Below are 27,509 nucleotides of genomic sequence, written 5' to 3'. Positions count from 1 at the left end.
AGAGAGAGACAGTAACTGGAGGTCATAGAAAACAGGATCAGGAACGGATTCTTTCACTCATGCTTCATCTTTGCTGCTGCTTTACCGGTGCAGTCACATTGAAACAGCTGAGGTCCAGTGCTAACATGTGTGTGTGTTTCAGAGTCAGTGAAAAACTGGAATGTCTCTCTTGAAAAGGCCTCTGAACTCTGACCTTGCAGTGCAGGACCACAACATGCTGAGGGTCGGAGGTCAGCCAGGTCTCCATGGCTTTGCATATGGCGCAGATCTTATCCAGCGGCGGGGCGTGCAGGTCGGGCCAGCCGAAGTCTTGAACCTGTTAGTAGATGGAAAACGAAGACAAGTTTGTGGGATTTGAGGGATCTGAACGCTCAGCATCCCAAAAACAAAAATTCAAAGAGAGAGTCTAACCTTTGGATTCAGTCTGGTGATGTCATGGCGCCTTTCAGAGAGATTCAGGAGCTGAAATGGAGCGTGTAGATTTGACTTTCAACAGACTTAGTCACAGTAGGACATTTATTATGTTTTACTATGGGAGTGACACACAAACAAAAAAGCTGCTTATTTGCGGGCTCCTAAATGGGTTTGGAGGCCCGCTGTGGCTTCAGAGAACACGGCGAACTCCGTTGCACAACATGAATCTTCAGCCGGTTATAAGTAAACACCGCAAAGCCAGCAAGATTCCTTGTGGGGAGAAAGCCACAGGAACCGTGGCAGCTCAACATCTCAGCTCACCAGAAATTTGTCCTGGTGTTTGGACTTGAGCATGGCCGCCACTTCCTTCAGGTTGATCCGATACCTCTGCTCCTCCAGCTTCGGAGGAAAGAAGACGGAGATGATTCTCTCCGTGATGTAGGTCAGGTCAAAGTCATAGTTGCGCTCCATCACGCGCTCCATCACACGGTCCACGCTGAAGCTCCTGAAGCAAACCAAACCAAGAAAAGCAGCCTGAGATGTACGTTAAACCTTTACATTCTTCTCTGCTATTGTCATCTTATACACTAGATATTCAATCAACAATATTGATTATAAGAAAAAGACAGTTGAGCAAAAAATACATTTGTTTGATTCATCTTTCCTCCAAGAATTTGTTACAAGTAAAATTAATAGTCCTGAGAGAGAGAGAGAGACAGACAGAGAGACAGACAGACAGACAGATAGACAGACAGATAGACAGATAGATAGATAGATAGATATTTTAGGTCCGTGCATTATTTATTCATTCTCCCAGCTCAGCTCCATTCTGCTGCAGACAAACAGATCCACGAACGTCTTTGTTTTCCTGGTCTGAGCTGGAATCTGGTTCTAAACTGTACGGCTGGATCGCTCCGATATTGCTCGGCATTTTTGTTGCACCACAAATGTTAGTTTGGGAATGTGAGGGGTTGTAAGCTAGTGGGACAGCATGTAAACAGAGAGCTCTTAGTTTTGGGTGATAGGAAGCGGGGTGGGGTTGCTCCGCCCAACGGTCCTGGTCACAACTCAGATTTGAATTTCTGAAGATCTCCTACCGCTCTGCAGAAACTATGTCCTAGACAGTAGTTATATTTATATTTATGGATCAAAAGACGATTGGAGACCACAATGGAGTTTGTAAACGAAAGTTATCTGAAAGCCCAAAAAATTTATGTTAGAAAGAGAGCAAAAAAAAAAAAACACTTTAAAGCGAGAAAACTTTGTTTATCAAATCACTCCAAATGATTATAAATGTATTTTAATATTACCCAGATTGAATTAAATGTTTGGTGTAAATTCTTTTAGCTGTGAATTTTCAGATAATAGTTTCAGTTGAAATGTTTCTTTCTTATGTTAATGTTTTTAAATAGTTTTCACCGAAGAAGCTACTGTATGTATCCCATCAGTGGGATTTTAAAACATTTAGCCTGGAAATGAATATGTTTTTTAGTTAAATGTATCCATTTTGTGGATGTGAGCTGGCCCGCGGCGTTTGGCACGTAAAGGTTTGGTGAAAGTCGTGAATGAAAGCCAGAAACTGGATCCAGAGAGTAACACGTAGATCCTATCGAGTTACTCCTTCCCCCTGTGAAGCAAAGCTCTCTCTGAAAGAAAGAGCTTTTTACCTGGGCAACGTGTTCCTCTGCTTGGTGTAGGTCAAAGACTTGGTCGATCCCTGCGGAGAAACAACAACCTTAACCCGACTGAAGACTTTACTGACGACCTGTTCGGCCTTTAGTGTGTCACGGCGATCCTCTTTAGCCGTTGACAACAGTCGGGTCAGACGATGACCCCGACTTTCACGCTCCTTTCATGTCTCCTTAAAAAAGAACTGAAACAGTCAGCTGCACGTCAACGGTGACCTTTTGTGTTAATTTAAACTATTTCCTAAAGCACTCAGTCTAACAGACTCAACTATCCCAAAAGTGTAGATATTGAAAATACATTTAACATAAACAGAGCTGCTTTAATACTTTTGACTTCTTACGGTGACATTAACATCACAGATGCGTAAAATATTACTTGCTGCTTCCATATTTAAGTACTAAACTGAATCTAATAGTATTCTCATCAACAATCATGTCTGCAGTTTATTGCTAACTTCTTTTGGGGTCATACAGGATGATCACATGACATGCATTACCTGTGTATTCACCTGCTGAACCGTTTTAGATTCAGTATAAGCCAGAGGTTTGATTTCATTTGCTGTTAATGTTTAAACAATTTCATGACAACTGTCTCTTTTCTGTGAATCTACATTTTCCGTAGCAGCCAATGATAATGTTTCTGTTAATATTGACGTAGAACTTAGAAAAGCTTTTCATCAAACGGCAGGTCGATCATTTTACAGAGAAACAGACAAAGAAATTCTAGTTGTGATTTTACTTTCATAAAAAATAGGCTTGGTTTTCACTGCCAAATTCCTTAATTCATTTAGATTGAAGAAAAATATTGATTACATTTAAAAAAAACAGTTTGCACATTGCCAATGACTTAAAATGAAAAAAGCTAACATTTTCCTTTTTAATTTTGACATCTAAAACAAACATATGCTTAAAATCTTTTATTCCTCGAAATAATGTAAGATGTTGCTCTAAAGCAGGCATGTCCCAAGTCCGGCCCATGAGCCAAATGTTCAAAGTTTCAATAAAATCAGTAAGAATCAGCCCCCAGCGCTTTCTAAGAACTGTATGTAGGATTTTTTTGATTGTGGCAACGCGGCGTAGAACCCTTTTCCGTGAAGTTCAAAACAACTGGGATCGCCTACAAAGCTGAGAGACTGAAGCTGTTTTCAAGGAGTTCAATATCTAGAGGCTCTACCAACAAGACAAGCCAACTGAGAATGAACAGTGCAGGAAATTTACTGTCATTTGTGTGAAAAACATATGCGGATGTCTTTGTGTTCCATGGGATGACATGAAATGTATGTTATTGCATTAAAATGATCATTAAATCGTTAATTTGCTTATAATGTTCTTCAATTTGTGTCGGGCCAAATGGTCACATTTCCACCTCACCAAATCAAAAGGTTTGGACATCCCTGCTCTAAAGGAAAAAAATCAATTCATGGATTTTAGGAATCAACTCGTTAATGAAGATCAGTGTAAATCAGTGAACTAATCGTTACTCCATGAAAGGGGAGCAAATACATGGCTTATCTCCTGGTTCCGGCAGGTCTCTGGAGGAGCAGAGATTTGATCTGAGGTCAGAAGCAGAAAACTTCCTGATGACCTTTAATGAGCTCCACCTACAAGTCCCGACTAAAATCTGTGCCATTTTCCTCAATTGTTTTATTTCTGTAAAGCCTTTTATTACCACCCCATTTTACTCAACCGAAAGGAACCTTTTTCCACTTTATGAATTTGTGCAGACAATAGAAAAGAAGATGGGTGAAAGGGCATGGAGACATGGGGACAGGGCATTAGGGGGCCATTGTTCTCACCAGGTGTTGGAGCTGTCGTGAAGGGGCGGTCCCTCTACGCTGCTGAGGTACAGAGGAAGCAGGGCAAAAATGGCGAGAGACAACAAAATAAAAGAAGGAAAGGAGGGTTAATGAAACAAATGAGCAAACGAGACGACTTCCTACAGCAATGTCAACATTCTGCTGCTCTCCAACCGAGCTGAGGGGTCGGTTTCCCAGAAGGAATTCAGCTTCAGGACCGATCCAAATGGTGGTTTTCTTATTATAGACAGACAGTGGGAAAAGATGTCTTGTACCCAGAAAGCTCTTGAGGAAATAAAAGATTTACCAGATCGTTGGAGGGCGCTGGGATGCAGGCAGAGGTCACCTGGAACGGAAGACGACAGCAACAAGTGGCCGATTAGAGACCACGACCCAAAAAAATTAAAAATAAGAATCTATTTTTGGCTAAACTTCCTGAAGCTACAACAATTCAGTTTACTTTTATTTCCCGCACTCTTATCTTTTGCATTCAGAATAACAGAACTACAGATATGACAAAGTTTGAAAGAAGCAGGAAGGAGAAGCATTCCACATTTTTCAACAAGTGAAGACCTCCTGCAGCCTAAATCTGGGATTTCTGCCTAAAATATTAGCATCTCTTTACAAAATGATGCATTCTTTTCAGGACTCCAGCAGTAGTGATTTAACCTTAGTGTCATGCTGATAATATTTGATGTTTCAGAGACTTTTGATCTATAGACACCTTCAAAATCCTGTTACATAATGCCCAACTTCATTCATTCGATTTAATCAATTTTATCTTCTGCTTTTTTAATAGTATGAAAAGTAACAATGAAATGCAAAGGGCACCATTAAAAAAATTAATAAATAGACAAAAAAGGTATTACAAAAAATGTATCATTTAAATTGTCATAATTTTACAAGGAAAGTCATGCTCTTTCAAAAAAGTTTATAAAAAGTATAACATGTACAGTAAAAGTAAAACAAATTCAATGAGACATTTGAGCAGTGGGACGTCCATCTGATTTCTCTGAATTGACCATAAATTAATGGTAGCATTTGATTGTCTTTATTGAAACATTTTAAAACCTAAATGTAACAATTTCCTCATAAAATTACAACTTTTTGAAGCATACTGAACAGCTTTTTTCCTCCTAGTTGTATGACTTTATTCTTGTCAATTCTTGTCTTTTGAGGTGTTCCTCAAAATGTTGTGACTTTATTTCTAATATTATGTTACATTAAATATTATATTATATATAAATCTTTTGATCATATATTTGTTTTGTTTTGTTTCTTTTATGGTGTCCCTAACACTATTGTAATGGAAGCATTTATGATTTAATTAGACAAAAAGGGTTTGTTGTGCTAATTTGTTTGAGTGTTTTTTGAAATATTTTTTCCGTTGTTTACAAGATAATTCTTACCGAGATTTTTAAAGAACTACAAAGGAAAACAAACTACAATTAGAAAGTGACCATAAGTGTCCAGGTTGAACAGTTATTTTTTGTTTGTAGTGATGGAGAAACTGACCGTCAACAAAAAGTACACCAAAGCATCACAGATAATCAGTTTTACATTATCAGCAAATCAAGACAAATAGAGAACTACATCACAGATACTCATTACTACAGATTCCACATATATTCTCCATTGATCAAAATACTATTACTCTTTCTATTATACTAATTATACAATTGCCTTTGTAGACATGTCCTTCTTCCCAAGCTTCCGAGTTTCTATTTTTGAGATTTTTTTGTTATTCAAATTAGTTTTTATTTTGAGTTTAATGAAATCAGTCAATTAAACGACAACCCGTTTTGCTCACGGAATGACACTCCATGTTCGAGGGCATGTTAACAAGACGCATCTGCAAATGTGAGGCCAACAGCTGCACCGCTGGAGGATCACGGCGACCCAAACACTGACGTACGCGGTTCCCATGACTGCTGTGGGCCTGCGGGTCACTGAACTGCACTTGAAGAGTCCCTCTGAGGACAGAGGCTGAAGGCCAACAATCGGGTTACATCACAAACACACTTCCACACAAGTGATGTTCCTTCCAAAAAGCTCTATTTTGGACTGTTTATTTGGATTCAGGAAAAGGGCAAGGGCTTGTCTATGTTTCATTGTACTGAAAGGGGAAGTAGCTCAGGCCCTGAACCTGGGGGTGTGTCACCACACAGTCGCCCTGTGTTCAGCTTTCTTTTTTCCTTCTTTAGCAGCGAATTAGTCACTGCTGCTTCTGCGTAAGCACAGACATCAACAGGAAAACAGAGGCACTGATAGAGAGCTAAACTAAGACTCTGACAGAAGTCTCCGGAAAAGGTTCGGATTTAACAGAAACTATCAAATGACTGGACCTTTGTTCCTGTCACTTTAGAAATGGATGTCTTCCTTTAACAAAAAGGTTTTTGTTTTATGTGCAAATTACGTAAAGCATAATGGTAAACACAGAAAGGAACGTCGTTGGTGTCTGATGAAGCACCGGCGACGTTATTTGCTTTGATCCAGGAGGCCACCATGTTGGAGTAAATCATGACTTCTCTGAAACTGTAGAAACATGATATCCTCTTGTAACTGTAACTTGTAAGCCGTGGCAGTAACACAACCACGGCTTTTCCATGTTTTTTTTCGTAGTCGACAAATGGAGTTTAGGGGTGTGTCATAAACGTCTTTATGAAATTCATTCATCCACAGGTTACCTGCCACCTATTCCAGTGGCCAAATTGGCTTGGAGGCTGAAGTCTTAGCAAAGATTCCCAGACCCATGGATGGGTACCGTTTGGATTTTATCCAGTTCCAGTCTTTGTTATAATGGTTCCAATGCCTGAACGGAGCTCAGCCAGCTTCAAAAAGGAAAAAGTGTGATTTTCCTTGAAAACATTTAAGTGTGACAGGGGGAAGGAGAGCGCTTGAATGTGCCACACAGAAGACACTGTTCATCGCCATGACACCAGCCTTTTTTTCCAGGAGCACTGTAAACGTCACTCTTGTCAACTGACTTAGAATCTTTTGCTGTCAAATACAGCCAAACTTTTGCTTGCTTCACTTTCAGCCTTTTTACTGAAGCTCCACCGACCCTTATGGCCTCACCCACTCTTATATAAGCCCGCCCCCAATTGTTGAAAAGGTAAAATGATTGGCTAGAATTGTACAACAAAGCTAAATAGAAGAGAACAAGAGACTGACATGTCTGAAACGAAGCACAAATTAAGCACTGAAATGAAAGTTTTTTACACAGTACCAATAGTATCGTATACATCTTTACTGATACCAACTTGTCACCGAGTTTTGATGTCTATTCATGACCAGACCTCCATTCTCCAGACCACCTCTGCCAGGTCTTCCAGGAGGATACAATACCATTTCAGGCCAGAGTTAGAGTTTCTTCAGCGCGTCCTGTTTATGTCACACGTTCTCCCTTGGGTTTTACATTCTGGTAATTTGTCAATCCACTAATTTCACTCATTCATGTCCAAACAACAACCCAACTTCATTCATTTGATGTGGAGGAGTACCGACTACTCTGAGCGCCTCAAGGACGCCTGAGCTTCACACCCGATCTGGAGATCCCAAAAGAAACTAATTCCTTTCATTCACAGCCCACAGCTCCTGGTGGCAGGTATGAGGGTGGAGATGCTGACTGACCGATGAAGCTTTACATTTTTTTATCACACCTGATTATGCCACTGGAAAACTTGAGACCACCCAGTTGTTTGAGCTCTAAATGTCCATCATTCCATAACAGAGCACATTATTTAGAGGAACAGCAGGTGACCATCTGTCTGATGCTCTCCAGGATTTCAATCGCAAAATCCCCATCAGGTCTTCCTTACAAAAAGAAAACGCTGGGTCTAGTTAACAAAGGGTAGATGTTTGGCATTTATAAGGGGAAGCGACTCATCCAGAAATGTTTACTCAAACAGAACCAAATCTTACATGCCTACACCTGAAGACCCCTTATCATTAAGAAACAACCTTACATTCATCAATTTTCCCTGATTCTCTTGACACTCTTGTGGGATAAAACTACAGCGGTGGGTTAATAAAACCATAATGAATGTGAATTTCTTCTCCATTATATCCAGCATACATCAGTGTCAAAAATAACAAACATTTGTGATATATAATTTCTGGGTTTGATCATATATCCCTGTTGGAACGTTTCACTCCAGCAGACAAAAGCGTTTACTTGTTGTTCAATGCTTTTGCATTACATTGCTTTTTCTCTCCATTTACCCTCTTTGGTCTCTGCTTTTCTTACATTTTATCAGCTTTGATGCACATAAACTTTTGCAGTAAAGCTTTGAATCTGTAAAATTGTCTAATGTAATCATTTCACTTAAAAATCATGTACAAAGTGGATGGATGCGACCTTAATTAAAAAGTTCTTGCTTTGAAAGTCTTGTTGAGAGCAACGTTTAACTGAACACAGACCACACATCTGACAGCAGCAATTCACTTAACTTCAGAGGATAAAAATCAAACCCTCATGGGATCATCCCCTAGTTTCGGTTTCCAGTTCTGGAAGTACTTTCGAGTCCTAAACCGTCTTAAATTAGCAATTGTTTTCTGTCTGAAGTCGGACTCTGCTTGGGTGACCAAAAGCCAAACAAACTTTGCTGACTCTTTTGCAGGGTCTTTCCTCATGTTGTACCAGTTTTTCTCTTTACTCCGATATTAATACCCGCTCTCCAAGTGCCCAGTGAAGGCCCCCACTAAGGATGGCCACTGGGCCAGAAAAAACAGCCCATAACACACCAGATTCCATCTCTACTGGCCAACACTTTACGCTCAAACTTCCTGCACGCAGACCTCCACCCATCTCTCCCCTCACTCTCCCACTTTCTCTGGCCTTTTATCAGTTATCTCAGATTTTTATCCCATCTTCTCATCCTGCTCCGTCATTTTCCACCCTTTTTAAATTTCCTTTTAGCACATTATTTTTTTCCCACTTCTTTTTCACTCTTCCTTCCTTTAAAAAAAAAACAAAAAACTTTTTTCCACACAGTATTTTTTTAAACTTCCTCTCTCAAGCTTTTCACCTTGTTTATTTGCGGAAATTTCTCCTATTCCCAGCTTTCTTCCTCCTTATAAATATAATCTCCAAATTACAATGTTTCCTTCCTTTTTTTGGCTTCATTTTTCGCTCATCAGTTTTTAACAAGCTTTTTCCTGTTTGCAAGCCTTCTCCAGCTTCTCTTTAGAACATACTTCACTTTATCGATCTTTCTGTTAAGGGACAACCTCAGCTGCTTCTTCTCAGGTGGGTCCAACTGGTCAAACCTTTTAGCCCACCTTCTTCTCCCATCGGTTTTTTCCACGTCTTTGCCATCCTCCTCTTAAAAGCATTTATTTTTGCCAAAGTGGCTCCACTGACCTCCTCTTTGATCCATCAAAACCAGCAGAAGCATAGCAAATGGATCATGCTCAGCTCTCCCTTTCTCTCCTCAATGTACAGATTTCGAGCTGTGGGCTCTCCAAGGGGATGATGATGGGGTGATGTAGGCGCTTTGGTATGTTACTGCTGTGAGAAATGGGAATGTGAGGCCACTGTTTGCAAGACATCGTGTTAGAGAGACCCAGAGTTTCTGTGAGTTCAAAGTTACAAAACAAAATGTGACTTTTGTCAGTGTATGCAATTAAGCTGATAGAATAAAACATCAAATTTGCAGAAATATGCTCTATTATTGTTCCTAAAGAAATACTCTGAAGTGATCTAAATTACATATTAAACATGAAAGAATGTGGACAGTATAAAAAGTGTGTACAGCAAAAATGATGTATATTTCAACCTCTCACTTTGTGGACTCTTCAATACTCTCTTCGTACTTGTGAATGAGGATTTATGAGGCAGTCCTGGAGCTTTTCAAACACTTTGGAAGGAGTTCCCACATATGCTTGGTAGCTGTTGGCTCACTGTCCTCCACTTGTGGTTAAACTCAAACTCTTAACTCAAATCTTGAGCAAGCGAGGGCCTGAAAGGAGGGCAGTGAGCAGCCTGTAGTCTCTCCCGTTGGCCATATGACCTTCTGCAGCATCTTCCTGTCAGCAGCAGAGCATCTGGACTACCACACTCTTACAGTGTGTCAGGATGGGTTCATTCGAGGTGCAATGGAAGCACTTTTTGCTGACGATGGTTCCTCCATCCTCCTTCATAACTGGGGATTAGGGCTGCACGATATGAGGAAAACTTGGGATAAGCGATATCAGTGATCAATAAGGCAATGACGATATAATTTGCGATAAATGAACAAATAGCAAAACAACTAAATACAACATTTCCATTTCACTGCAACAGTTTAATTTGAATAAGAGTCAACATTACTTAAATTACACTCCAAATGAACCTCGTCTAACATAAGAGGGCTCCATCTAATTGGTCAATGATGAAAAGGAGTCTTTCCAATTGGTCAAATGCATAAATCATTTATTTGATTGGTTAAAAACTTCAAGCTTCTATAAGATTGTTTTAACACATTTAAGATCAGCATTTATTGCAATTTTCGCCGACATTTATGATGACGATATATTTCCGATATATTCTGCAGGCCTACTAGCAGGCCTACTAGGGTTGAACCCTCTTTGACAAAAGATCTTCTTAAATGTTGATGCTCTGGGATTTTTAAGGTGAATGATACCGGTAGAGCTTTGTACTCGACCAAATCTCTGTGACAAAAGCAACTTAACAGTTTTGGACATTGGTTTTAATTTCACATCGTGTATCCAGTTGGTAAGAACTTGGTAAGAAACAAACCTGGGAGCATGAGTCAGCATGGCTGATTTATAGCTTTCCATTGGCTCAATGCTTGCACCTCCTCCTGGACACGACGACCAACCTACGGAGAACCAGGTGGTTTGGCGAAGTCCGCCAACATGCCCAATTACCGTTAAAGGTTCCTTGTAACGTCCCTGAAACTTTGGTGACCCCTTTATTGCAAATTCCCCATGTAAGGCAGGACGTTTTTCATTTTTTAAAAATGTCCGTTAAGATACAACAGACTGAACTTGTAGGGAATCTAAAAACCTGAATGCCAGAAAAAATAAGCAAAATGCATCCCATTTAATTGATAAATGTTTTAACTCTAAAATACCACTCGGATCATGTTTTGATCTATTTTCAAAGTGTTCCCAGTAGTTTTTAAATTAGGAAAACCAGGACACACATGGATCTAGTCATCTACAAGTGGATGCATCAGAATGGAGCGGAGGGAGCTCGAGAAACGCCCACCATATTTTCTACATCATAAATTTGATCTTTTTCAAACATTTTTTTTTCATCTGCTCCTGAATTGAAACTTTTTAAATAAAAAAATACTCAGAAATGCAATATAGAGCTACATTTCTTTTTATATATATATATATATATATATATATGTCCTCCATCATTAGGAAAATGCTACAAGAACATGTCAAAAACACCAAAAACACTATTTTTCTTTTTAAGTGAGTCTTAAATATTATCCCCATTTATTCACAATTCAGCAATCTCTCCAAAAGTTACCAGAGTTGTGCTGAGTTGTGGGTTTTATTTTGTAATCTGATATTTTAGCAGATTTCTTTTTAAACAAAAATCCCCAAAAGTCAAGAACAATTGGTAGGTTAATCTAGATTTTCTTCAACTTAATGAGTTTAGCAGAATTTGTTAAAATTATTTTAGAAGTGCCACGTTTTTGTTTAACCATATGCTGTTCTTTGTTAATAATGTATATTTCTAATATGCATACAAGTTCAATGGAATATTTTACACTTTTTAAAAAAAAAAGTGTAACATAACTTGTGAAAGTATATATATGACATTTTATGTAGAACTGTCAGGTCAAACATTGTTGCTGGGTGACCTAACTCAGTGTTGTTGTCCTGTTTGCTCATCATGAAGGGGGTGTGGTGGCAAACAAAGATGGAAAAGAAAATATCAACCTTTGCCAAACAAGTGGAGTAATTAGGAAGGCATTTGGGATTTGACACCACAGGGAAGCAAACCTTAAAGAAAAGCTACCATCTCTGATAAAAAAAACAACTGCTTTGTTGCAACATCAGCTGGACGCCCAAAGTAGCAGAGGAGGCACCGCGAAAAATCTAAAGTATTTAGGGCAAAAGCATTTGTGTTGTGCGTGTGCAGAAGACGTGAGCTTAAAGTGTCTGAAACAGGGATGAAGAGCGTTATTGTATGACCATGAATGACAACTGAGCTTTTCAGGAAAGCACTTTGCCTTTTGGTCAAAGGTGTTGTCTTACGTGATACAGTTATTATTGTACTATCTTTAGAAGGTGACACAATCCCATTAGAATTTAAGAATTTATAAACAGAACATAACAGAAGATAACAGAACATTGCTGTCATAAACTTAAATATATACATTAAGTGATTGCTCAGTACAAAGCATTAAATCCATAAGGTTTTTATTGACCTAAAACATGGTCACTACTGTGGTTATAAAAGAAAATAGAATAGGTTAATTTGGTCCAATTGGAATTATCTCAATGACATTGTCCTGTAACATTCTTATGTAAGTTGGAAAATATTAGATTATAAAAATCGAATCAATTTTGCTTAGTTTGACATTTTCTAAAGCTGTGTCTTGGGATTTGGGATCTGATCTTGTGGTTGTAAAAAGGCGCTTCATAAACAAACTTAAATAGATAAATATTGAAATTAAAGGCAGAATAGAGTCATAGGAAAATGGACAATGGCACAACTTCTGCAATCTATAGTTACACACAATCTTATATCAACATCCAGCAATTAGGATGTTTCTGATGTCTTTAAAAACAGAAAAATGAAAAACAACACTTGTGGAAAAACTTACCTTTCCCCAAAATCACATGCCATATGCTCAGACTTCTTTGTATTTTTTCTGCAAGGCAAACTCTTGTGTTATCGTTCTTTTTCACTCTACATGTTCATGTCTGTGGGTTCTTCAGTCACGAGTGATGCCAGATTTTTTCAAAGAGCTGTAAAATAATTAAAGTCTTAACTTCTGATAATCTAATACTAAAAGAAATGTCATGTCAGCAATGTCTTGTTAGTTTTTTTCAAGATGTCCCTTTTGTGAAGTGTATTTTTCTCCTAAAAAGCATTTACAGAGACATTAAAGCAATGACAGACAACCAAAGAACTACATTAGTTCCACATCCGACCATGTGAGCCATGCCAGTTACATAAGAGCTGAACTTAATGTAGTTTTTCCTTTAATGGTCAGCCTTTGGCCTCACAATCTTTTCATTCCTTTGAGTCCCCATGAGGGAGTCAATCACAGAGCACTGATGAAAAGAGAAACAAATTAGGAGTGATAGCTAATTTGGACCTTTACTGCTTTCATGGTCAACATCTTGAGTTTACCGACAATGAAGGAGACTTCATAAAAATGACAAGGAGGTAAATATACTCACAGCTCTGTGGATTTCACCTGTTATGCTTTATTTAGTCAGTTTAGCTATTTTTAAGATACTTGCGAACTATACTTCAAAGACCAACACAACTGCATCAACATCAAAGACATCAGAGGAACAAAAGACATTACTGTCAATGAGTTCTTTATGCTTTTAGCCCAACAATAAGCCCACTGGCTATATAAAGTCATGCTGTGGTAGAAAAGCTTTACTTAGCCTTGCTGTGTGCAGATTTTTGGTAAAGGAGCAAAAAATATCAGTTCAAGATGCTAAAAGATCCACTGGCAGCTCAAGTTTCAGTAGATTACACTGAACTTTGCTCAACATGTAGTCTAGTGAACTTAGGGAGGCTGTAACCTCTAGATCTGTGAAGGAGTCCAAGGTTAACGTTAATAGTGAACACACCACACATGGATGCCTGTTTAGGATGTTTGTGTTTGCTCTAGATTCCAACTTTATCCTAATTTGGCAGAGTAACAAAACCTGTTCCCAACAAATAAAACTAATCAAAGCTTTCCCAGAGAAGAAATTGCATTTTTAACCTCTAACAATGACTGTTTTTATTTTTTTTACTCAAACCGTAGTCCTAACTGCCCTTACAGGTGGATATGGGCCATTTGTGGGTGAAAAATGGTCAAGTGGTCTGCAGGGGATTTTAAGATTGTAAGCTGCTCAGTAAGCCCGTAGGATCAAAAATGTTTATGTTTATATTTTTCTACAGGCATGTTATGGGCAACAGGTTGTAAGTGAACACTTATACACTGGTACAGAATTTTCCAGAACCAGTACAAATGTATGTGACTAAGGCTTTACCCAAAGGCTATTAATGAGTAATAAAAAAAAAAAAAAACATTTATTCATTTATTAAGAAAACAATATAAAAAGCTGTAAATTTGAAGTGATGATTAATAATAATTTGAAATAACCTTGGTTATTAGAGTGCTGTTGACATTTTCTTGATCAATATAGATCATTTGTAAAGTAAAAATGTCCATAACATTAGTGACCAGTAAATTATTTTCTGTCTGCTTATTCAATGGATTCCATAGGACTTATGTGTACTTTTATTCATTTCCGTAATAGATTTATTAATTAGTGTATAAATAGATTCGTAAACACATAGTAACATATAGTATATAGATTTGAGATATTTATGTATTTGTATTATATTTTTTTCCCTTTTTTTCTAAATAACTTAGAGAGAAAAAACAATCAATCGATAAGAATGTGGACAAATACCTTTTATAAAACTGTTTGAATGGATTGTGTAATTGAAGCTCTTTTTGCCAATTTAAAAATTTAAAAATACTTAAGTCTTATCAGTTATCACACACCGAGGAGTGTTAAATTTGTTCTGTGCGTTCAACCCTTTCCCTGGGGGAGCGGTGAGCTGCAGTCCCAGGCACGCTTGAGAACCCTCTGGTGGTTTAAACCCCCTAAATCCAATGCCCTTCGATGCTGTCAAACAAATACATCAAAAAGAGTCAAAAACTGAAACACCATGTCTTTGCAGAACCCTGCAGGAATCCTCTAACAGTTCTGAGAACTATCTTCACGTCTTAGCCAGTATAACAGTCTTTCAAATGCGCCCCACATGCCAAATCCCTCCTAATCGTCACAAGGTGGGCTTCATGAGAAAACCAGAAACCCTTCTGCTGAACGCAGGGGAGCTTCAAGGCCAACAGTGAGCAGAATCAACACATCCAGGTTAAAAAGAAACATTTACATCCAGGAGACATTAGGGCCCAATATTGTGTTCTCCTGTATGAGGGGCCGCATGATCCCTCTATTATTTTTAATACCAAACACATTTTCAGAAGTTCCTGTACTTTCTTTTCACCCCAAATAAAGTTTTTTGTCGCATTTCTTCTCCAAGCAGCTCAAAAAGATGTTGTGGGGCGCTGAGGTGGAGCTTTTACAACCAAGTGGGATCCAATTCCCTGTTATGGAGAAGGTTTTGACTACAGTGGATGTTGAGGACACGGACAATGCTAATGGAAAACACAAACGTGAATGTGCATGTTGACTTCGTATGTATGTTAACGCTGAAAGCCGAAGCCCACCCATCTCACGGCATTCTCACCCAACCATCTTTATCTTCTCCCCAAGCTAAACAAGTGCTGACATTTCCAAGCCAGATAAAAATAAATGTGGGCAAATAAACAAAAAAGGAAGAGTCCGTTTTTGATGAGACTACAAGGCATCAGGAAAGGAAAAATAGCTCTTGTGAGCCAACCAACGCCGGGCATTATTACAGGGCTTCCATCCTTGTCTCCATGTCTACTCTTTGTGGTCAACCTGTCATTCATTCTCTTGATAAGTGGGCACTCACACAATTCCCAGAAGTCTTCTCCTCTTTTTATATTTGCAGAATGTGTGGGTCTAAACAGTCTCTACCATTGGCACAAAAAAGCCTCCAGATTCTTCAGGCGGGCCTTTTTTAGCAGCTGCTTTAGGGCTCGTCTCCTCCTGCATAATACCACACATCACAACAAAACATTGCTGTGGTGGTATTGTATTTTCCTCCTTGTGTGTTTTTTTTTTTTGGATACATCATCTACTTGCTTGGGGATGTGAATCCAAATAACAACGCTGATGAAAAATAGGTAAGGTTTTTCTTCTTGAACCCAAGAAGATCTGCATCAGTAAGTGGGGGCTGGATCACCAACAGGAAACAGCTTTAGAGGCTTCAGTTGGTTTGTTTCTCTGGAAAATGAATCATAAGCATGGCGAGTGTCTTTGTAGGTAGTGTTTGCAGTCAAAGTGAAGCTTTTAAGGGTAATATGAACAGTCAGGATGGTCCTCAGGAGAAATGAAGACACAAATTTAATCCCCCCAATATTTACTCTTGCCAGGTTCGAATCCTTAAAAAAGCAAAGGACATGTAGATTCGCCTAGGCTGGGAAGAACTATAAACATGTTTTTTTTTTTTGTCAATTGGAAAACAGACTTTATGTGCTAGCTACAGGGTCTGATTTACTAATGGAGGCTGTTTCTTGAAGGCTTTTGAAAGTTCTTAAACATAAATTCATAAATGTAAAATTATAAAATGTTAAACTTTTTAAAATGGATGATTACTTTTGCAGTAATCGAAAAGTCTGTGCATATATATATATATATATTTTTTTTTTTGAGCATGTAAGTTGGGTAAATTATGTTGCAGGTTTCAGCAAATAGTCATTTCCTAGTTTTACAATATTGTGGCGACCTGGGGGTTAGCCCGCCTTCAGCCCCTAAAACTCATGGGAAGTGGGGAATCTTGGGTGAAAACCATGAGTGAGAGGGTTGTGACCAGAAGTGACCTTCATGCTGTTTGGCTGTTTGCGGGGTGTTCGAATAAATAAATGGGCGTTGATGCTGAAAAGGAGATATTGTATAGAGATATTCTCTGACTATTTCCCCCTCTCTGAGACCGTCTGGGGTCGTGCGGTGTACGGGGCACGGACAGTTCTCCAATGAAGCCACTTCATTAGCAGTTCGGCTATAGTGACACACCAGCTGGGTTGTTACATTATTTAAGAAAAAAAAACAAATTTTTTTTATCATACTATTGAACATAAGCGGAAAAAGACAATATTTCATCAACTAAAATTTAAGTTTAGAGCTCAATACATTTCACTTTTTTTTGGAAAGTATGGGTTTACCAATCCATGATGGCCTTTTTTGTGTCACATTAGTTCAATCTCAAATAAATGCTTAAAAATGCTGTGGTTTCAAAATGTCATTTTGGCTTCAGGGTTAAAAACTATAATTAGTGCAGTTTATAATCCCTTTGATAAACCCCTACATGCACAAAATGCACTGGCTAACTCCCAATTAGGCTAGGTTAGCTGTCATGTCTATGGTTGTAACTCCAATCAGCACGGCTCACTCAATTGTTTCAGGCCACACACACAATCACACAGAAACACAGCTTCAACACAGAACAGACAGCCTATCTCGGCAATTACCAGAACTGTCTGTGATAAAGTGGCGTCTCTTCTAGTCAGAAGAGACAGTCACGGTCCCTTTAATGTTAAACGATACATTTGCTTCCTGTTATCCTGAGTGATTCACACTGACATGAGTATTTGGTGGAGTGCTGGGTCTGCAGGAGGGAAGCCAGAGGTCTGGGCTCAAGGCCACAAGCATTACTCAGTGTTGTTCTAACAGAGACCCTTCAAAGAACCCAACTCAAAACAATTAAGGGGGTTACTTAAAGGAAATTACTGGAAAGGGTTGATTTAGAAAGATAGATGCTTTGTATTAATGTCCCAACAGAGGAAAGAGCCATTTAACAAGCTGTAGCTGACATGTTTTTAAAGCCATGACTGACGTATTCCTGTAGCGATTAGTTTTACAGGAAGTCCTGGATCAACAGGGATGCTGGGGTCAGCTGGGATGTTTCAACACGTGACAGAGGCTCTCATGTCCTCCTGAGCGTTATTTTGTAAGAAAAGTCGTTGTGGTTAGTGCAAAGGCACAAAGAAACAAATGTTTTTTTCCCTGTTTTAGAGGAAAAAAACATTTTTTCTATGTTGTATTGCAGAGAAAGTGCCAGGAAGTTTAAGTTTTTATGTGTTTTCCTAACTTGTTTCATAGTACACCTTTACTCTTTTCTGTTTCCAATCCACGAATCTATACTAACCTGTCTAGTTCTTTATAAATACGGGTGCTGCGGGTTTTTGGGTTGTCCGGGCCCATGGAGCGGCCGCATCTTTAGGGGGGAGGAGATGGGTCCTGCAGTATCATAGAGACTCTATACTGCTCAAGGGACGTCATGAAAATGGAACATACCATTGTCATGGTAAGTGTATCTTGAAGCAAATTGCACACATTTTTGATTTTAGATGCTGTTGTTCGGTCGCCTTAAGCCACACTTTTTCGTTAGTAAGGTGTGAGTACTGACCACCTACTGACCGCACACCAATGCTGCACAGACAAACTTGTATTCTCTGGCCTATAACTGGTTGCTACTACAAACCAATTCTGCTTGTTTTTTTTTTTCATTTATAGAATAATCACTACTTATTCTCTTATCAGTTTTGTGATTTTCTGCCCTGTAAGGTGGAATACACCAAAAATGTTTAAACGAGAGTTGTTGGGTCATTGTAATAGGTTTTATTTAACACCAGGGATGTCACCGGTGACGCCTAAATAACTCATGCTCTTGGATAAACTGGAACTGTTCGACCATTCCGTCAATTCAAGAGTTAAGGTTGTCAAAAGAATGTAAACACGGAATCTAAAGCTTCAGTAGTAAAGAGTTAAATACATATTTCATAAATGATTTAGCCTTTTATTGAAACCATTATTTTTTTTTCTATTTGCTTACTGTGAAGTTTATTGCATTTTGTCATCAACTCCTTCAGACAACTTTAGCTATAAATTGGCACTCTATAAAAAATGGGATTAGAAAAAGTGGTCTGTCCACCTCCACAGACCCCCCACACACACACACACACACTTTATTCAGACCTGACTGCACATCCTCTCTAAATACAGAAATGCTGAAGTCAAACAGATCACAGCTTTGTCCCAAATGTTTTTTCGTGTTCAACGGATAGGAGGACCGACAACAAGAGTCCAGGAGGAATCAGGAGATGAGGGTCGGGGAAGCTGGGACTGTAATTATTGTGGTACAAGGCTCTGGCTTGCCAGCATTTGAGAGATGGCTCATCCCTCCAGTCAGTAGAATTAGGACCGAAGACTTTCTTCAGTCAGCTCTAAACGTCAGACGAATCAAAGAATTAATCTGTTAGTTTCCTTAGATAGAATAACTTCCTTACAAAGTCTCACTTTAAGAGAAGCATTTGAATAAAATGATAATCAAAATTCAACAACAAAAGTTATTCAACCATGAGGTTTTATTCAGAATTTTCTAAAGGTCTCATAGACGGGCCAATCAAGTAATCACAAACAGAATTTCCCAAATTTCCACCCTCCCTTGTTATTTTTCAGCGTCTTTTTCATCCCTCCCCAGTCTATGCCCCTCCAAGTCGCTTCCCTGCGGACACAATTTTCCACTTGGGATCAAAGATACAGGGGGAAACTATTCTCTGAGAGGAAATGTTCTCAAATGAATAGCGGAGAACTGTCAGTTGGTCTCTGTGTTTTTATGGAGGACCAGCTGAAGGCAGATGTGGACACAGACGAGGGTAGAGGATGACTATTTCTTTTCCAAAACAAAAGGAAAACCACGACCTGCAGACAGACTACCTCCCACCAGAAAAACCCGTCTGAGTGGGAGGGGGGTTTACAGAAAGTGTGTGCGTTAGGAAGGGGGGGGGCGGGTTCTACAGTCAGAGCAGATGTAATGAGAAAACTCAACAATGTGGTGATGAGATGATTTGTCACCCAGCTTGTTGCTGCGCCAGCTGTATGAAGATGTAAACAGATGTCTGCTGAGAACGCTGCGCCTTTCTGATGGCAGATGTAGTAAATGTGCTTGTAGTGAAGGAGAGAGGTTGCCGGGTCAAACCCCGCCTTTTGACAGGAACCTCCAAATGCAATTGCCTTACAAGGCTGAAAGCACTTTGAGGCAGCAAGGACTGGTAAAACCACTTCCCAAACTCACCAGGAACACAAGGTTAGATAACGGCAGAGATGTACACAGCGGCCGATCCCCCACGCCCTGATATCCGCCTCTCCCTTCCTGGGGAGCAGCGATGAATATCGCTGTTTAACTCCCAGTCAACAACCACACATCAGACGATTCCCTCACAACATCCTGTTTTCCTCTTGGCCATCAGTTTGGTCAGCGCGATCCAGAACTTCAATAGAATGGCAAACTCTTGGCTTGTAAAGGAATAAAACCTTTGAGCCCCTGATGTTCTTGTTGTGTTTAATTCAACTTATAAATACATGGTTTTCAGCCAAGCTAAGAAAAGAAGATCATCTAGATAACTAATCTAGATGACTAATAGTTCTACAACACAGAATGTCTGGGGGGGGGGGGGTTGCCAAAAAATCTTAAAATTTGTAACTTTGCTCAGTAAAAAATATTATATTGAACTTTTACTTTGAAAATAAACAATTGTTTATTAGTGTGCTCATCGTAGTATGGAAACAATAATACAGTTAGCCTGAGTCTTCCAGCTCTAAAGCGGTCAACCTTTTGACCAGTAGATTATTGACATGACTGTATATGAGAACTGGACCGAGTGACCCCTCCCTCTGATGTCCAAACAGGAAGTGTCCGTTGGTTCCGAGAAGCCAAAATCCCCTCGATTTCTATTGAGAAATTAAAAGTAATAATCACTCAGTCATTCTATTGGTTAGAATAACCAGTCTTGCTCTGAAACCTTTTTGTAACATGTTCTTGATCCTCTTTTTCCCCCCATGTTTTTTGTTGTGCAAGAAAATCAAGTAATAAACCGTCCAATCAGATGAATAAAAGTGCGTAGTCTCATGTCAAATGTTTGATAAATTTGATTGACTGATTCTCTCGACCCCACCTTAAGCTTTAGAGCTGTGGGCTTCCAACAAGCTCACTCCTGAATGCCAAGAGATGTTGCCATAGAAACATCGAGTCAGACCAACTAGGACCAATCACCGCTTGCTGACCTTGTGTGGTTCCAAAATGGAGACATCAGTATTGCAAAAATAAAATGGCGACTGAATTGATATAATTTGGTTGGAACCTGAAGAGAAATTTTTGTACGGATAACGTCACACTTACTCGCTCCGATTCTCAGATACAGCCCGCCCCTAAAAAAAACTGAAGTCGAGTTTATTTTTTACAAGCAGCAAATCTTTGAACATGTTCACTCCGACGTAGATTTAGTTTAACGCTTTAACACCGGGGCTCTAATTGCTCAATTATCAGAATTCCACCATTGCTTATACCTCATTGCACCAAGTAACTGTTGGGATTATGCTAATGTAAAACGGTTGAAGAGTTACGGTAATTCGAAGATATTTCTTATCGCTGGGTATAAGAAATTTATTTTACAGGTACTGTATTGGAACTAGACAAAGAAACTTGTCATAGCTTCATAGCAGATTATTTACAGGTCTGTTTGCGTTAAGTTACCGTTACGCTTTGTTATCTAAGCTTGATTTTAAAGCCTTTGCATCTACAGAAGAAAGACAAGAAGGACGAGATGCAACCTCGTCTTTGACACAGGCCTTCACCCCTTTGGCGTTCTCTCCTTGGACTGCCACTGCCAAAGATCTCTGCTTCTACCTCCCCCATCTGCGCTCTGGCGACGTCCATGGTTAGCATTCTCCCCCTCTGCATCTCTCTGTCTATTCATCATGCCAATCCTCCATCAATGACTCTTTCAAAGAGGCGCCAGAGTGCGGTGCAAAGAGAGCTTCTGGATCATTCCAAGGAATGCAACTGCAGACTTTTGACTGGAAAAAAAGTGTTGGCACTTGTTCCCGCTGCAGAAATTTGTCGTGTTGTTTCACACCTCAGTCCAATCACAAAACACTCTTTGACAAGTTAAACATGAGGCTTTTAAATACACTGCAGTCACATGTAGGGCTGGGTTTTACTTCCAAACCATTACATTGACTCAACTTTGGTATAGTTATACATACTTAAAATAAAAAACAACCAATGAAATTTCTTTAAGAATTTTGAGTTTTCCAAATAAAAATCTATTCAAATTATTGATTTTCTTTCCCCCAAACGCAGTCCAAGTCACGTCTATAAATAACAAAATAAGTTATATAAGTGAGACCGTGATAAAGGTCACAGAGGACTTTCGTTCTGGTTTTAACCTTTTCTGCAGTAAATTTCGTGCTAAATTTGTGCAATACTCCATAGGATCTGTGCTAAGGCTTCAAGGCTAAGGTACATGTGTTTTATATATTTTTGTCATATTTTGCACACAAATCAGCTGCTCCGGAACCAGAATCACTACTTCTGTTTCACCCCTGTGGTCAAATGAGAATAAAAATCCCTGAATTGTTTTATTACTTTCACTGTGCCGAAGTGTTTCGTGATTTCCTTTCTTCTTTTTTTTTTACTCTTGCCAACATTAAAGGCATTTTAATATCCATAAAATCTCCACAGAAGCTCTGGGAATCTAGGTTATCGATCTCTGGGAATCTACCGAGCTAAAGGCTATTGTCACTTAAAAGATACATGCTTTCTTAACTAAAAGTTAAAAGAACGAACAACAGGCACATGAATGAACTGTCAGCAATAATAAAAGCCTCAAGCGTTAGGATAACCACTCCATGTCAAAAACCAATTGCGAATGCAGGCAAATTTGATCGAAAACAACCTTTACACTCCCAAAAGTTTGAATTTTTGTTCTATTTTTTAATCACTTTTTTAATCACAAACCAGCTCAGCAAAAAAAACAGATCTTAATTCATGTAATCCCATTTCTGTGTCAAACCACAGTCAGCGCCTCGAGTATGTTTTTGAACTTTTGTAGCAGATTAATAAAAGCAGAGCAGCTTATGCAATCTTTTCCCACAGCTGAGTGACCATTACACTGTCCTTCCACAGTCTGCAACAACAGACGGGCTCAAAGGTGATTTTTTTTTTCCATTCAAACACAAATCAGGTCATTTTGTCAGCTCCAGTTTGTGTTTCTTCCATCTTTCGACATGGGAACTAATATTATTTTCCAGTTCTTCTACTCTCGTTTTTGATGGGAAAGACCATCCTAGTTTCTGTTTCTCACTTTAGCAGAATTTTCAATTTGACTCTCAAATGTACATGACTTGAATGACAGTATTCTCCATTTGTGCAGCAGTTTTTCATTGTTTGTAGTTCTCTGAGGTTGATCTTTACCTTGGCCTCGCACTTCCTATGGGTGGCTGTTTTGCATCCTGAAGAAAACAAAATCACAACGAGAGATGACAGATTAAATGGGATGAAGTTCGGACAAGTCACTTCATTTTTCCATTACTGTAAAATCGGATGTGGCTGCATACCTCTGCAGAAGGAGCCCACGCTGTCAATGTTTTGCCGACAGACGCTGCACTGACGCTTCTTCTTGAAGGCCTTTTCTTTGAAGACGTGAGGCTCTCCCTTCCCCGACTGTATCCACACACAAGACAACACACGGAAAGTTTAATAACCAAGTCGGACACCCGATACCCCTGCAGGTTCTGCAGCCTGCTCTCAGAAAACAATGAACAAACGCTCATTTGAAGATTTTAAGAAAACCAACTTCCACCTAAGCGAGGAAAAAAAGATGCTTGACTCCTTCCAAAAGGAACAGAAACAGAAGTTAGATACTGCATGCACATGTGACAGGACCTCAGAGGGTTGTGTGTTTGTGAACGCCCACATCTACATCCATTGTGTTCCCACTCTGTTTGTGTAACTGTCTTGCAGTGATAACCCTCGTGGTTCCCATTCACGCTGGAGCATAAAAACATGCTTTATGAAAAAGGATTTTTAAAAGAGCCCGATGATAGACGGGCGACCTGTCCGGGGTGTATCTTGACAGGGTAGCTGGGATTGGCTCCAGTAACCTTGTGGCTCCGCACCGGACTGAGGTGAATATACGGATGGATGAAGTCTAAAAAGCCCATGAAGCAAGTGAACGGCAGAAGAAATCATCAATTTTTCCCCCTCATTGTGTAAGTGTGTGTGCGTGTACAGTGTGTGTGTGTGTGCTCGTGGTAATCCCCCAGCACCTCTTTGTTTCCCCACATGGGATTTAGACCCATGGATGACTGGGCTTGATGTGAAGACTTTGAACATGAGAATCCAAGAGTCCACAGGCTAAAAACAAGGATATATAACAGAGGAGGACAAAAAAAATACTAGGGGAGGACATGTGAGCCAACAATGTGCACGGTCATGCTTAGAGGGAGCGTGCAAAATCTGGACATTGGCGGGCTTCCAAACACGGATTCCAGCCTGTTCCTTTACCTGGGAGTAGTTAGACGTTTGGACACCATCCATGTGATCATTATCGGACTAGAATCCACCGGCTTTACAGGGTTTCCGTATTGATTACACACATACAAGGGCAGGGTTTTTTTTTAATGTTACTTGCTGTCTGTGTGCTTTTCCTTTAGAGGGAGGCTGCTCATGTACTTTTTCCAGGATCCGGCCTTTCTTGCTCTGTTCTGGGACAGAACTGTGTTTGGACAGCTGCCTGCCTGGCATCACCCGCTGCCAGCTGTGTTCAGGGGCTCCTGTAGAAGCACCAAAACCACAGCAACCTACAAGGTGGAGGAGCTCAGGGTCAGTGACTCACAGGCCGATCGTATTCGTTTATGTAATACGCCGGTTGTAGATTCTCTCATTTTTATGGTAAGAAAGTCCGATTTTTCTTCCAGATGGGATTTAAAATCTGAGTCAGTGTGCTGCCCAGTAACAGAAGCAGAGGAAAAGATGAACCATTTTACTTGTATTTGTTCATTTCTTGGATAAATCTTTGTTTCTGTGTAGCGTTCTTACTCTCTAGGTCCGGGACGACAGATAAAGCATCACTTTCTCTTGTCCAAAAACATGGATTCAAATCAAATCTTCGGTTACTAAGGCTTCCATGCTGGATTATTTTGTATAGATGCCCTTTTACATCCACACAACGTCAGCATCGTCCAACTCAAGCATTTCTACTGACGAGTCTCGCCATGGCGTTTCTGCTTTGGCCGTACTGCCACCGTGACCGGGCGCACACCAGTCAGTGAAACTGGAAAAGCCGTCAACTGTTTTTCAGACACACACTCCAAATTGGCTGTTTTAATGTTTTACACCGCTAGAAGCTTATCTGTAGCGCCAACATTTGCTCCCTGTGTTATCCTGAGACCTTTTTTAATAATCTTCCATCCTCAAACGGAGCACTTTGGTTAAAGTCAGGACTTTAAGTTACTCATAAAAACGTCTCATTTAGGTCAAAGTGCTTTGCAGAAAACACCAGTCTTTGAAAAACACTCACCAAAGCCAAAAGACATCAGTTCGTAGACCTAAACAGATTTTTTTATTTACTTTTTAAAAACTTCATTGAACTGACATAACCTTCAAGCATTAATTGTTTTAACTTTTATTTTGTAAAACTGAACTGCTGTTTGTTTTAGTGGTGATTTTATTTATTTTTCCATCAATAATTAATAAAACTGTTAAACGTATCAACAGAGGTTTGAAACACTGTATCTGCAAAAAATCTAATACTATGCTTTTCTAAATGGGTTGTTTTTTGGGATATATATAATAAACGTTACGTTTTCAAACAAAACTAAAATTTTATAATTAAAAAAAAGACATTTAGTTCTGTAAACAACTCAGACCTGCGGAAACAATTATTAAAAGGTAAATAATTTGTTATTTTTTCGAACAAATATTATTGCAGCAACAGCATGACAACTTTTTTAAACTTTCAAATGTGGAACCAGAAACATCGTTCCCTCGTTTTTCATAAAAGTGATTGCAAACATTTTTTTTCTTCCTATCAGGACGTTAAGGCTGGATTCAAATTCATTCCCTGCCTTTACGGCTCCTCCCTGTTGCTCCAACTGTAGGGGCATTTGGAGCTGTAGTGGTGTCCAAACTTGTTTTTTAAGGGGGAATTCGTAGTGACTAACCCTCCGCAAGTAGCGTGATCCGAGCTGCGGTTGTGGCGCGGAGGAGAAACGCATTTCTTCACGAAGTTTACATTTAAATGCATGTAAATACTTTTTGTTTTGGCTTTACTTTTTAAAGTTATAACTCTTTTATAGTTATAACTTCAAGCTATGAGTTACGACAACATTTTTTTGCATAATGCAGTATTGAAGCACTTCACAAATCTGCTACTGAGGTGGTTTATCCCATAGACTGGATGTGTGGGGAGATTTGATGGGGGGTATAGGCTGGAACGCACCATTCAGTGCTCTGGTGTTTAGCAGTTTTGGTTCAAACTGAAGGCCCGTGGTTCCGTGCGTGCATGCTAGGAGTTTCAGCCCACAGCATGCATCCAGACATCACTGCAACCATTTGGGGAAGTTTCCACATGCGCGCATTTCTATACATACCCACGGGGCCACGGCGAGTTTAAAAAAGCAACCGGTTACTGTCAGCTGGACCGCAGTGGCGACACGTCAACACAAAGAGGAAGGGTGGCAGCATTCTTCCCGCTCCAGACACAATCAAGACAACTAAATTCTCCAACCACATGCAATCATGGTCAGACATTGATACCCCACTCTGCCCCCGAGTGCTCCACGAGGTGTTGTAAAGCTCCACCATGCTGGTCCACGCAAGAGCAGTGGAGGGTGAAACCGGCGAAGGTGAAACCACTTTGCATTTCATGAGACTGAAATGTTTTGGCATTATGGGATTCTTGAGGTTGAGGTTTTCCCTCTATGAACCTTTGATTGCAACCTTCTACGATCACACAGACGAGGACAAACGCAGCACATGCTGGGACTGTGGGAGTGGAGGAGGTTCAACGATTCTGTTTAAAGCGGAAAACGGCAGCTGACAAAACAATCTCATCTCAAGCTCCATTTCATTTACATTTAGTAGAACAAGCTTTTTCCAACCAAACCTGAACCAGAAATCCTTCACCTGCTTCAAAAGACCCTTTTTTCTTCCCGCGTGGCTGGTTGTTCTGTTAGCTGGCATTGTTCTTTTCCTGTAATCAGGTCACTCCAGCGTCACGATCCTTCTGATGGTCTTTTGTTGTTTTGATATGTCACACTGACAATTGCTTTTCTTAAATACACACAGCTGTTTGGTCCCAATAAAAGGAGTTCGTTCCCTCTTTTAAGAGTTAAAATTCTCCTAAACATAAATTTGAAGCAACTTTACTGTAACCTTTTTTTTCTTTGCTGTTTGCCAAGAGTTCGACCTTTCTATAGAACACAAGTGTCTTTTATCATCAATGATCGCAGACATCTTCAGATGTGTTTTTGGAAAAAGGTGTCTTTATACTGTCCAATAATAATTACATTCCTTCCCATTGATGAAAACTGTCTCCTGATTGTTTTATTTTTATTTATAAGAAAAAATCTCCAAGTGAATTTAAGAATAACTGACTTTATTAACCCTTTAGTGCTGTTCATGTTACCAACGACACAAAGTAGCAGACACTCTTTGAATCACTGCAACACTTCCACAGCTTTTCTACACACTATACCCATCTGTGGGGGTTGTAGAGAGGGGCAGTCGCATCTTAAGGGGAGTGCAGATGAGTATGAGATCCAATATAATTGGTGATAAGTGAATCTCAGACAGTACGCCATAAGTGCACACTTATGATGTACGGGTGATGATGTCGTATGGTGCCCTTACAACACAGTCTAGTTGTTATGGGGTGCATTACTGGCCCCCTTAGCGACCCTGCAAAGA

The 27,509-nt window shown here is 39.6% G+C and overlaps 1 protein-coding gene across 5 annotated transcripts in view; it reads right to left on the bottom strand.

Moving 5' to 3' along the window:
- tns2 (tensin 2) overlaps positions 1 to 27,509 on the bottom strand; it is a 55,178-nt gene that overhangs the window by 13,172 nt on the left and 14,497 nt on the right. For 4 of the 5 annotated variants that reach the window (XM_023956351.1, XM_023956349.1, XM_023956354.1 and 1 more), the window contains 8 exons: positions 23,156 to 23,261; positions 23,013 to 23,050; positions 4,206 to 4,244; positions 3,899 to 3,940; positions 2,082 to 2,131; positions 736 to 919; positions 412 to 462; positions 194 to 316 (listed from right to left, as the gene is read on the bottom strand). In XM_023956351.1, the coding sequence (XP_023812119.1) occupies positions 194 to 316; positions 412 to 462; positions 736 to 919; positions 2,082 to 2,131; positions 3,899 to 3,940; positions 4,206 to 4,244; positions 23,013 to 23,050; positions 23,156 to 23,261 (633 nt within the window). The remainder of the gene's footprint in view (positions 1 to 193; positions 317 to 411; positions 463 to 735; positions 920 to 2,081; positions 2,132 to 3,898; positions 3,941 to 4,205; positions 4,245 to 23,012; positions 23,051 to 23,155; positions 23,262 to 27,509) is intronic. The other variant, XM_023956350.1, reaches the window with a different exon arrangement.

The sequence above is a fragment of the Oryzias latipes genome, chromosome 7 (assembly GCF_002234675.1).
Source record: "Oryzias latipes chromosome 7, ASM223467v1".
In the NCBI taxonomy this organism is placed as follows: Eukaryota; Metazoa; Chordata; class Actinopteri; order Beloniformes; family Adrianichthyidae; genus Oryzias; species Oryzias latipes.
Note: the sequence above shows the minus strand (reverse complement) of the source record. Positions and strands in the feature narration are given on the sequence as shown.